The sequence below is a fragment of the Limulus polyphemus genome, unplaced genomic scaffold, assembly GCF_000517525.1.
Source record: "Limulus polyphemus unplaced genomic scaffold, Limulus_polyphemus-2.1.2 Scaffold1733, whole genome shotgun sequence".
NCBI classification, from domain to species: Eukaryota; Metazoa; Arthropoda; class Merostomata; order Xiphosura; family Limulidae; genus Limulus; species Limulus polyphemus.
This window is the reverse complement of record NW_013667343.1, coordinates 190,853-204,637: the sequence shown is the minus strand read 5'-3', so window position 1 is coordinate 204,637 and position 13,785 is coordinate 190,853. Positions and strand designations below refer to the sequence as shown.

General features: G+C 31.8%; 1 protein-coding gene across 2 annotated transcripts in view; it reads left to right on the top strand.

The window, feature by feature from the left end:
* LOC106464750 (peroxidase-like) overlaps positions 1 to 13,785 on the top strand; it is a 37,556-nt gene that overhangs the window by 21,845 nt on the left and 1,926 nt on the right. For both annotated transcript variants that reach the window (XM_022392543.1, XM_013924906.2), the window contains exons 8-13: positions 1,985 to 2,098; positions 5,713 to 5,848; positions 6,246 to 6,809; positions 7,868 to 8,037; positions 8,468 to 8,573; positions 12,775 to 12,833. In XM_022392543.1, the coding sequence (XP_022248251.1) occupies positions 1,985 to 2,098; positions 5,713 to 5,848; positions 6,246 to 6,809; positions 7,868 to 8,037; positions 8,468 to 8,573; positions 12,775 to 12,833 (1,149 nt within the window). The remainder of the gene's footprint in view (positions 1 to 1,984; positions 2,099 to 5,712; positions 5,849 to 6,245; positions 6,810 to 7,867; positions 8,038 to 8,467; positions 8,574 to 12,774; positions 12,834 to 13,785) is intronic.

Genomic DNA, 13,785 nt, shown 5'->3' with positions numbered 1-13,785 from the left:
GTAGAGTCATTTGCACTCAGTTCAACTTGTCTTTCAGTATTACAGTAGGGTTAGTTGTATTCAGTTCAACTTGTCTTTCAGTATTACAGTAGAGTCAGTTGTATTCAGTTCAACTTGTCCTTCAGTATTACAGTAGGGTCAGTTGTATTCAGTTCAACTTGTCTTTCAGTATTACAGTAGAGTCAGTTGTATTCGGTTCAACTTGTCTTTCAGTATTACAGTAGAGTCAGTTGTATTCAATTCAACTTGTCTTTCAGTATTACAGTAGAGTCAGTTGTATTCAGTTCAAGCTTGTCTTTCAGTATTACAGTAAAGTCAGTTGCACTCAGTTTATATCTTATAATGTCTATAATGCCAGTTCCCACAATTCTTATTCACTTTACTGGCATACATGATAACAATGTGTTTCATTACTTGCTTTTAGAAAGTACCTAACATTTGCCCTAATTCATTATCATTTTGTGTTTAATATCTGTGTTCAAAGTATTTTAAGCTACGTATTGTGTTCGTCATTCTTAGGAGAAGAGTGATATGTGCTCGATGAAATAGTCGTTTATGTTAATGAAATTACCAGATTATTAAATTAGCTTCAAGGGAGTATTATCGTGGTTTTAACAAAACCTAATGAAATAAAAATGTTGTTAGCTAGTACATCTAGATCTAACATTAATATTAGACCTGTTATTTCCATCTTTTTAATCTTAGGTTTGGATCTAAATATAATGATAATGACAGAAATTTAACTTTATACATCTAAACTAGACCCTAGGTTTGGGTGCATAGATTGAAAGCACCTTGTATTGAATCTACCCAGATCTAGATATAATCCTGCCTCATCAATTCTAGATTTAGATTTACTAGGCCTAACTTTTAGAACCAATGTTACATCTAGATCTATTAACTTAGTCATTAGATCTGTCCCAGTGCAATGCCTAGTTAATAGTTAGTATAGGCTACAATTTGTATGATGATGGACCTTGGGTCTAGAAATAAAGTTATAACTGCAATTAGACCTAAAGTCTAGTACATTAGTTGGTGTAAGACATGATTTACAATCAGCCAATACAATTACAAACCACTACATTAGGCCTATAATGTTTACTAGATCTAGACCTAAGCCTTGCCTGTTGCATATATTGCCAATCTTGCACACCATTTAATATGTTACATCAATCTCGTATTTTCTTTTTGTTGAACATACACTTACTTGTACGTTGTACTCTAGGACTTGTATTTGATCTACAGATGAATCATGGAATAGTGTAATTTACTTCTGTACTTCAATTCGGTCTCACTGTATTTCAGTGGGCGGCTTTTAAAAGTTAAAACTGCAAGCGTAATACACACAAATAACGTAACACTGTGTCGTATTTACTTAACGTAGGGCAGTTGCGCTTTATCCTAGGGGAGGGCATAATTATTAATTAAAAAGCATTATAGGCCAGAGGAAATTTTGCGCCCCTTCACAGCTGCGCCCGGGAGCTACTGACCCCTACTGTCTGAGGGTAAAATATTTTTTTGGCTTATCATATACTATATTAATGGTTATGAGCATCACATTTGTTTGATTAGTTTTATTAATTATAGCATTTTGAGGCAGTTACATATCTTGGGTACCAAAATACGATTTTCGGTAAATATTGTGTTTTGAATTGTAGCTGCTTTTAGATTTCCACTTCTAATAAACTATATCGTCACTTGGTTGCCTAATTTTGAAGATATTCATTTTGATTGATAGAATATTGCATAATCTCTTTGTTCATTCGAAACTAATATTTCTGTTTTATATCACATAAAATAAGTGCATGTCATATATAAAACTGATTCAATATGTAGCTTAAATATATAGAAAACGTAGTTTGTGTGTGCTTGTACCGTTCGCCTCGTTTTAGCTGTAATTTATATTATATGTTCTAATTTATATTCGCATGAAAAGTTATACGAAGTCAGTGAAACATATCTTCATGGATTATTATATTTTTAGGACTTTTAAAAACACAAATGGACATTGAAGGAAGACCTCTTTTACCAAGGTCAAATGACGCAGCCAATGACAAATGCAGTGACATTGCAAATGAAAAGTACTGTTTTCAGTCCGGTAAGATTTATAATACAGACTTCCTTGTGACTGTTTTATGTCACGTGATCTTATGTCGTGCATGTTATTTCGATGACGTAGCGTTCATAGATATTTACTAGACTGATACAAAAATACGATTGATCGCTATTCTGAGAAAGTTTCGATGTAATGGAGTGTCAGACTTCAAGCTGAATTAATGGCCACCAGAAGATTTCGACATAATGAAGTCAGACTTCTAGATATATGACTGGCTGTGAGAAATTTTCTACATGGAAAGTTAAGCCTTCCAAGTTCTAGTTGAATGAATGAGAGTTGGAGAAAATACTACGTCATAGTAAATAACAAAACACACGAATACGTTTTTCCTCAAAGGATGCTACAGTATAAGACTTTTTTTTTATTTGTTAAAATGCTAATATTATTTGTAAAAAAAATTACACATGTCATACATACACGTGCAGAGAGCTAGTAAGTTATTATAAAAACGATTTGGGGACATCATCATGTCGTTGCAGTCTATGTCGCATGACCGCCCATGCTCTATGTGACGACTGTGCATCTTAACTTGAATATATGAATATTTTGAAAACGATCACTTTTCAGTAACATAACACTAACTATGGATCGCAAAATAATTCCAAAATCTAGTTCTGATGTATATGGATTCCACCGCGAATTTATATCGTCTGTGGTTATCACGTGACTTACTGATTTGTATATTTAAAATCGTTTTATTGTTAAAAATTCAACCTCTGTACATAAGTAAGGCTAAAATTCTAACTTAGGAAAATTCATTATCAGAATATGTGATAAGTGCAAAATATTTCAAAATTAACATTTTTGTTTTCAATATGTTTTGAAAATTTAACTGAACTCTTCCATTTGGTTCAATGCTACTAAGTGAATGCTAAATGTTTATATTTCTGGAAAGAATGTTCTGCGGCGTTAGAATTTAATTTTGTTTATTTTTTAATATGACCTTCATTTTTGTATATTTTCAAGGGAGAGCAAAACATGTATGTAGGGGGATCAGCTTTTATAGTGTGAGTCAACAGATTGAAACTATACGTGTCACGTGTGATTAAACGCAAACACAAATTTACAGTTTTAATAAGAATTACTAAAAATATTTAGTTTAACTACAATGTTAAGAGTACATCATAATATGTGCAAATGTTTGTGAAATGTGAGGGCGCCCATGTTTTGCTCTTCTATTTCGTAATACATTTGCACACGTGATACGAATATTTATATGAAATTCTGTAAATTTGAAAAAAAGTGTTGAAACTGGGAAATTTAATATTATTTTTATTGGAGCCGTAAATTCCATCTTTAATTTTTCTATTAATAGTAATTACTGATCTGGTTATCTTAGTTCTATTGCACTGTTTATACAAGTACCAACTATTATGGGGTAGGAATCTCAGCTTCAGAATTATAAGTTTTACCTATCACCCCCTATGATTTAGATATAGTAATTTATTATCATTTTATACCTTATTTATTGCCTTCTTTTTTAAGAAAGCAGATTTAGTTAATTTTTAATGTAGCTCCCAGATAGCCGAAAAACATGAAATAATCAGCTTTCTTAGCCCTCTGTTAAGATATGATTATAAGATGATGTGTCATTTTTGTATGTGGAATAAAAAGCACAAACAAAGTTAATCTGCAAACAGGGGGGTCAAAGATTTTGGAGTAAAAGGAGTAACATTTGTTGTGGGATGAAATGAGACCAAATTTAATTTGACTAACACAAACCTACACTTGTTTTACTGATATAAACAGAAGAACGACAAAATATCAGAAAGTGCATGGCTGAATGGAATAAGCTGGATTAATTAAAGAAAATCATAAAACTGTGATCCTAATGTTTAAACTAAATGAAGTAGAAAATTTAATGGAGTTCAAAATGAAAAATTTTAGGTTGCATAGCCTCTTAGAAATTTCCCTAAGTGATCTGACAATAAGTGTTGACTTTAATGTCTTGGCCAATGACAGTGAGGACTAGCTGGATACAGACGGGTCTTTCACTGTACGTGGTTCCTGGACAGGCCTTAACTTGTCAAAAGTGGGCCATCAATGTTCTATCGATTAAATAAGATGACTGCCGTAATACTGAACAAAACTAGGTCTCCGTTGCTGATTTAAAAACAAATTAAACAAAAAAAAATGTAATTTTGTTTTTATACATCCACACATTTCTTAGTATAGTAAGATTTTTTAGTCTGAACATTCTGGAAGGAAATTTCGAAATAAGGGAATTGCGCGGGAGGGGTTATTCCTCCTATCTTTAGAAGTGACTTTAAGTGTAGTTTGGTGTACTGTGAGATAAAATGTTTAGAAATTTTTCCCGACTGTTAGTGTGAAAGATTATCTAGATCGTGTGCTTATTTGAACTACAGTTAAGTTGATGAAATCAAATGATATATGCTAAACACTTTCTTTGATAAATTCGATCTCACAAACTGTACGTGAGCTATTTTCTATACACTATTATAACAATCATTCAGATTATTAACAAGTGCAGTTCCATTAGTTGTAGAACCAAGCAATAGCATTTAAAGTTTAACTTTGACATATTTATACGTCACACACTGTTTTGCTGCTCTATGTACATCACTATTTCACAACATTTCGTTTATCTAACTTGTAGTCTACGAATATGACACCCTGTACATCACTATTTCACAACATTTCGTTTATCTAACTTGTAGTCTACGAATATGACACCCTGTACATCACTATTTCACAACATTTCGTTTATCTAACTTGTAGTCTACGAATATGACACCCTGTACATCACTATTTTACAACATTTCGTTTATCTAACTTGTAGTCTACGAATATGACACCCTGTACATCACTATTTCACAACATTTCGTTTATCTAACTTGTAGTCTACGAATATGACACCCTGTACATCACTATTTTACAACATTTCGTTTATCTAACTTGTAGTCTACGAATATGACACCCTGGGATTATAATAATAATAATAAGCTAACCTCTTGTGTCCGATTTTTGATCAACAATTTCGCATGGCACAACTATGTTCTCAACAGATATGGACAATTTTCTTGGAGAATAACAAGTTAAAATGTCATTAAATGTCATAAACTACTTGCGCACGTAAATGTATACATCCGAGTTCAAAGGCTTATGCCCTCCGGTAACTCAACGTTAAGATTTCGGGTTTATAATGCTAAACATTGGGGTTGAATCCCCGAAATGGGTACAGCGCAGCTAACTCATTGTGCAACTTTACGCTTAACAACAGCAAAACATCAAAGTTTTAAACGTATTTTATTGTTGTTTTCAAAGTTCGCATTCGCCATGGGGACGAATTCAACAGAAACGTCGCAAGGTGTTTAAAATATTCGAGGCCCGGGTCCATAGACACGGGAATTTTCGGCGTTTCATTTTAATGTCGTCACGGTTTTCTATTCTGATTTTTCAAGACATCAACTGGGGATTCGAGGCATTATTATGTAGCTTGTCATGTGACCTTAGTGAATGATTCATTGTATTAAACAAATTAAGACATTATCTGTTTTACAGTCTGTTTTTATGAATTATGTTTTACAAAATCAAAAATTGCCCATTTAAACCTAACCAACATTCTATATTTACAGGATTTAGTAAAGTAAACCAGCATCTAGGCCTAACTAGCATGTATACACTTTGGGTAAGAGAGCATAACCGTATAGCTGCGATACTGAGGCAGTTGAACCCCATTTGGGATGATGAGCAGCTCTACCAAGAAGCAAGGTGAAGTAGGCCCTGTAAAGAATGATAAACACAGAGGGTTTCATTAATAAAAGATTAAGTCCACAAATATCTGTAATTTATCCTTAAATTATATATATATGATCTAAATGTGATACAATTAAAAATTTATTTGCTGTTGGCAAATAAATTTATTTCTATTATTATCATGCCTAGCATTCGGTTTCAGAGCTAGTTAATTATAAACCTTTTAAACTTAAAATTCAATATAGCTAAATATATTTTAAAACACGATTCTTGAAGTTCTATTATTCAAACTTATAATATTCAAGAAAGGTATTAAAAATTTCATAATCTAACTCTTATATAAGTCCAATCGTATCATATATTATTTATTATGTCAAAATTGTGATTTTTGTTTCCAAATTAATTTCTACAGGAGAATTGTGATTGCAGAGATGCAAGCGATTACGTACAATGAATATCTTCGGATTCTTCTTGGCCACGAACTCTATCATTCTTTCAAATTAAACACAAGAAAGCGTGGCCACCATACTGATTATCAGGTGGACAAGGATCCTAGTATACTGAATGAATTTGCTACGGCTGCCCTACGATACGGTCATTCCTTGGTTCAGAGGGAGCTCCTTCTAGTAGACGCAAATCTCAATGTTAGCAGTGTAAGACTAAAGAATAACTACTTCAACCCTTTCAAACTGTACGAAGGTGTTTTTGATTCTGTGTTACGTGGACTAGCGCTTCAACCATCCCAGTCTTTCGATCAATATTTCGTAGAAGACGTCACTAGATACTTGTATAAAAATCCCGTGGAACCTCACGGCTCAGATCTGGTCGCGATAAATATCCAGAGAGGAAGAGACCACGGCATAAAAGGCTACTCCTCTTATGCCCAGATGTGCAATGGACCACTTCTGTCTTCTTTCGATGACTTCGACAAAATTATGCCAATAACAGTTCGTAAGAAGTTACAAGACCTGTTCGAGTGTGTATGATGCAAGCTGTTGTTTTATCATTTTTACTACCATTTTGTAATGATTATCAATTAACAGACACCAAGATTTTTGTTTACATATCTTCAAAATATTTGACAAATTTAATAACCTAAGATTTTTAGTTAGTATAAGCGACAACAATTTCGTGGTGATGTGATACATCTATTAAAGTGTTTTCTGTACAAATTAAAACGCATGCGTAATAACGCATAATTATTTTAAAATATTAAAACTAATAACACATAATTATGTTAAAATAATAAAACTAATAACACATAATTATGTTAAAATAATAAAACTAATAACACATAATTGTTAAAATATTAAAACTAATGATACAAAAAGTTATGTTAAAATCATAAAACTAATAATACATAATTGTTAAAATATTAAAACTAAAGATACAAAAAGTTATGTTAAAATCATAAAACTAATAATACATAATTGTTAAAATATTAAAACTAAAGATACAAAAAGTTATGTTAAAATCATAAAACTAATAATACATAATTGTTAAAATATTAAAACTAATGATACAAAAAGTTATGTTAAAATCATAAAACTAATAATACATAATTGTTAAAATATTAAAACTAATGATACAAAAAGTTATGTTAAAATCATAAAACTAATAATACATAATTGTTAAAATATTAAAACTAATGATACAAAAAGTTATGTTAAAATCATAAACTAATAACATACATATTTTAAAATATTAGAACTAATTCCAAGTTTTGAAATATTAATTCAAAATATTAAGCTCCAGGGTCCCTCAGCACTACGCTTGAGGATTTGGGGTTCGATACCTGTATTGAGTACAGCTCAGATAGCCAATTATACAGCGAGCAATCAATAATATAATCAAGACTGATAAAAATCAATTAAGAAGTTTGGAAGATACCTATAATTATTGCACAAAAAACCTCCAAGTATGTGTCAATATAAAAGCGAAGAAAAAGTGAAGCAGTAAGCGTATTACTGATTTAAAAAGATGTTTCCCTAAGCTATTCCGCTTCTTTATTAGTAATAAAACCATATTTCATAGATCTGTTGAAGATGTTGACTTATTTTCCGCTGGGGTTTCGGAATATCCTCTTCCAGGAGCAGTGGTGGGTCCAACTTTCGGCTGTATCATAGCTAACCAGTTCGCCAGGATCAAGCATGGTGACAGGTTTTATTTTGAAAATATAATGACGGCAGGATCCTTTACAAAAGGTAAGAGCATTTTGAAAAAAAACGGAATGTTCAACATTTTATAAGCATTTCTCAAACATCTAAGGAATTTCTTGTAAGAGCATTTGTGAAAGAAACCGGAATGTTTAACAACATTTATAAGCATTTTTTAAATATCTAAGGAATTTCTTGTAAGAGCATTTGGAAAAAAAAACCGGAATGTTCAACTACATTTTATAAGTATTTCTTAAATATCTAAGGAATTTCTTGTAAGAGCATTAGGAAAAAAAAACGGAATGTTCAACAACATTTTATAAGCATTTCTTAAATATCTAAGGAATTTCTCACATTTTTTAAAACTATTTATTCACTAGACCTTGAACTTATATTCTTACAATAAAATATAGTGTAACGTTGAATCTATTCTGCTAAGTTTTTATTTAAAAAAACAATTCTATTCATGATTTTGAAGATCAGCGAGAAGAACTTCAGGAGGTGACCTTGGCGGGTATTATTTGTGCGAACAGTTATGGAATTGATAGGATCCAAAGAAAAGTATTTCAACCTGTCGACGAAAAGTAAGTTCGAGTAACGTAGTACTTTCCAGGTCAAAGTAATTACCTACCATTATTTGGTGTATTTCATTTGTTTCTTAAATACGCTTGAGTTTAGTAACGTTATTTAATGGTAAAAAATATGTTTACCATCATATGTCCTCTAGCACAATATACGTTTAAAAAAGTTTCAGTTAGTGGCTTCTAATTTCAGCTCTGTTTATGAACCGGAATTTTGTCCAACATTAGCTTGAATTATAACTTTTTTTTTTTTGGAACATCTGCTGTTAGAGCTTATACTACGAATTAAATATCTTCATGACGATCATATTATATAAAAAATAGGAAATTTACTTTCACTTGTAGTCTTACATAATATATTTTATAAATAAACTATATAATTTAATTTCCATGCTGATGTAAAATAGTTTGTTTGTTACTAAGAGCAAAGCTATGCACTGCGCTACCTATGCTCGTGTCCACCAAAGGTATAGAAACCCAGTTTTTATCGTTATAAGCCTTTAGACTTACCGCTGAACCAGTGGAGACTGTAAGAAGTCTACAAGATTTAAATTTAAGTATTAATTAAAAATAGCTCCTTCTATTTCTTATGTTACAAATAAAAAAAATTATTTCAACGTATTTTCATCCTATTCTTCGTATAAAATATCTCAAAATTAGCAAGCCTTTAAATTAAGCCCTTTCTATTTTTAAGCCCAAGATGGTGGCCTTGGCGAAACTCCCTGCGATGAGTCCTAACATTATAAATTTGCTCTTTTTACTCTGACTTTAACCAAGACACTTTTCTAAACGAGAGGATTTTGGATATATCTAAAACATTTTCAACTTGTATGTTAAAACAGAGGGAGTATTGATTTATTTGATTTTACCAGATCAGACAGACTTTCAGGCAAGTCTACAGCTACTTTTCTACATATCATTTTTGACTGGTGATCATCCGTTTGAAACTCGTTTTTCCCAGTGTCGAAATGCTCAGTATGGGTCATTTTATTAAAATGCACAAGATTTATTTGTTTGTAGTTAAGGGGCTATCTATGCCGTGCTCAGCACAGGCATCGCAACCCGATTTTTGGCGTTGTAAGTCTGCAAACACATACCACGTCCAACTGCAGTAAAGTACATGTTGGTCTCATATCCCCAGGTTTTTCATACATATCCATATAATTTAAAGACAACAAGAGATCTTTTGATTCATCTAGGCCCTCACATCTACTATACTAGACTCTAAAATAGAAATAAAACACTCAGTGCCAACCATTAGCATTCAAATATTTATTAAGCCTTCCCTTAAAACTCCCTTAAAAATTACTGCGTCCACCACATCTGAAGATCAGCTACCCTTTTAGAAAAAACTGTCTTAGATGAAGATAATTCCTACCCTGCCAAAATTTATATTTGTGTCCCCTGGTACGAAAAAATATGATGCCTCAACAATATCAATTCCCTTAACAATCTTAAACATCTCAATTAGATCCCCTCTAACCCTTCATTTTTCAAGAGAAAACAATTTAAGAGATTTTAACCTATCCTCATATCCTCAAAAAAGTCAAATTTAATAACCCAAGCATCCCATAATCGTGAAATATTAGCTTTCCTTTACATTTCTCGAGAGCTCTAATCTCATTCTAACATTTTTTGCACCTTTAATTTATCTAAAAAATCCTTACTATTAATTTTTACCTTCTCAGCTAACTGTTTTCATATAGTTTATTGATTTTCTAATTTCCCGCTTAATCAAATCTCTTGACTTCCTATAATCCTTCAAATCTCCCATCATGCAGTCAGTTTAAACTACTTATATTTACAATGCTTTATAAATTTTATCCTTTCTATTCTTTGTGAGCCAACCTGGTTTTTTAATTGCAACCACCTTTTTTTTCTACAAAGAACATGGCTATCTTGAATATATAAGAATTTTTTTTTCCTCATTTGATCAGTATCCACAATTACTTCAGTTGCCTATTCACAACAGATAATTCTAGTCTTATCTTTTCAAAATTGTATTTTATTTTGTTGTTATTAGAAACCAAAATCTTATTATTCCTAATATATTTATATGCAGCAGAACATCAAATCTAATTAATCCCTTGCGCCCAGTTATTCTCAAATTCCCACCCTGTCAACCATTTCTATGTTAGAAGTTATTATTATATCTAAAACAGCATTGTTCCTAGTAGGTTCCCTAACCAATTATTGAAAAAAAAGCCTTATCGAACAATTTGTAAAAAACCTGTTTCTTCGTGATTTGACTTTAACATTTCCAAGTATGTATACCTAAAATAAAAATATTTATTATTACATCATTAACAGGTGAATTCTTTATTTCACTCTAGAGTTTCTCATTAATTTCTTTAATTACTTCTCGTGGTCTGTAACCAATTCCAACTATAAGCTATAAGGGCTGGAGACGGCTTAAATGGGTAATGAAGAAAAACTTTAATATAAGTTTAACATGACAGCAAATGTACAACGTTTCGACAAGGTTTTGTCATCATCGTTGTACATTTGCTGTCATGTTAAACTTATATTAAAGTTTTTCTTCATTACCCATTTAAGCCGTCTCCAGCCATTATTAGTCTCAAAGTGGGTTCCTCGTCATCGAATTTATAAGCTATAAGCTTCTCCCCTCATAATCACTAACAGAAACCCAAATAGATTCAACATCATTGCTGTTAGCTTTGATATCTTCAACCTTGAACAGGCTGTAACTCACATTTTAGATACAAAGCCTCTCCTCTTCCTCATTTTTATACTCTATCCCTATTAAATAGCCTATAACCCTGTATTTCAAAAAAAATTCCTATGATCAAAATTCTCTACATTTAACCATGTTTCAGTTATTCTCATTCTATCAAAATTTTATGTTTCGACCAGTGTACTTAAGTTCTCCATTTTACTTCTTGTACTTTTATACCACCTCCATGTTTGTCTTAGTATTGTCAGGTTTTATACCACCTGCAGTAAAATACATGTTGGTTTACGTACACACAGGTTTTATACCATCTCCACTTGCAGAAAAGTACATGTTGGTATACTTATACTCAGGTTTTATACCATGTCCACTTGTAATAAAGTACATGTTGGTTTACGTACACACAGGTTTTATACCATGTCCACTTGCAATAAAGTATATGTTGGTATACTTATACTCAGGTTTTATACCATGTCCACTTGTAATAAAGTACATGTTGGTCTACGTATACTCAAGGTTTTATACCATGACCACTTGCAATAAAGTACATGTTGGTCTATGTATACTCAGGTTTTATACCATGACCACTTGTAATAAAGTACATGTTGGTCTACGTATACTCAGGTTTTATACCATGTCCACTTGTAATAAAGTACATGTTAGTCTACGTATACTCAGGTTTTATACCATGTCCACTTGTAATAAAGTACATGTTGGTCTACGTATACTCAGGTTTTATACCATGACCACTTGTAATAAAGTACATGTTGGTCTACGTATACTCAGGTTTAATACCATGCCCACTTGCAATAAAGTACATGTTGACTTAGAGAGTACTCATTTTTTATACTACCCTCCGCTGACTTCTTTTGAATTTACGCCATTTGTAAAACGCTATTCTGGAATTGCACCCTTATTGCCTGATATAATCATTGAATAGACAATTTTGCTGGTTTGAAATGTGTATTCCACAAGTTAAGGGAGCGATGGCTAGACTATTCCATCTGTTCAATGGGATATTTCCGTTTCTCATAACCACAAAGTGAAAAAAAGGTACTGCTCAGACTTATGTGTTAATATATCACAGCTTCCAACTGCGGTATAGAAAATAAAACAAAATTCAATCGTGCCCAGGTATGTGCATAAGCGTAAATATGGTGACTATTGGGTTACTCAGAGCTCTTCTTAAGACACAAAAATCTTGAACTGTCCAGGCCATTGCTTAAGTAATTGTATTATTTAATTATGTATTTTTAAAAAGAACAATAGACTTGAATTCTAAGCACCACAGGACTGTCTTTACTTTTTTTAACGGTGAATATTTTGGCACTGTCCGTTGACAAAATCTTAAAATTTTGGTTTGTATCAGAAACGGCAAAAATTAAATAAAACATGCAAGTTTTTAGACTGAGATGCTAAAGTGGTATGCCTTTGACTCTTTATTTTTCATTTAAAAGTTATTACGTAACTGTTTAAAAGCTTGTACAAACACGTTTCTTCGAATTTTACTAGGAACCCAGTGGTATATTGTGACACTATAAAACAACCTGACTGGGATGAATGGAAACAAGGTAGGTTTTAGCTTATTATTAAGATGATTACAAAAAAAATTAATAATTGGAACGAATGAAAAGAAAATTAATTAATTTTAGAAAATAGAATATGATTAATTTTTATGATTATGATGAATAAGAAGATGGTTAGTTTTGAATTCTGACCGAGATTAAATGAAGAGTGGTAATTTTTTTAGGTTCTGGTTGAAAGTAAATTAATGATAATTTAAAGCTTTCAGTTTCACGACTGCAAAATGAGCTTACATAGTTCAACAAAACACAATACAGTTTCTTGGTTAATTAAGTTTTAGTAATTCATTTAAAATATGTAAATTATTTTATAGTCAAACACAATTTCAAGGACAGTTATAAGTTTTGTTAACTACTGCTATCTCGTTTTGAGTGTGATATTTCAAATTATGGTCGTCGAAATCTGGAATATTGCAGTACTCCCATTCGTATTTACAATTTTATAGATATAATTAAGCGTAGACCACTAAAAATAAGTAGTAAGGTGAAATCACAACACTGCGTCTTGTAAATAGATTATTATAATAAAACATTTTGTTCCCTTATTTTACGACAAAATAACGCTTAACTCACTACAACAGTAAAAAGACAATAAACATCTCGCTTTGAACACTATTTACCTCACGATTATTTTACATAAAAATGAACCTCTGTTTATCGGAAATGTTTGTTTGTTGCAAGAAAAATTTTCTGACTAAGCAAAGAGCTATCCAGGTGATACTGATGGACCAGAATTGTACAGAGAAATTAAAGACTGGTTCAAATTGATTTGCTAACATTTATAATTTCATATGGTGAAGATGTTTTCCCAAATTTAAGAATTGTATTGCAGATTTTGTTAACAATTGGGGTTTCTATTGCTAGTTGTGAAGGTCCTTCAGCAAGCTGAAATTAATTCTTACATACTTGAGAACCTCAATGACTCAAGAACGACTTAGTA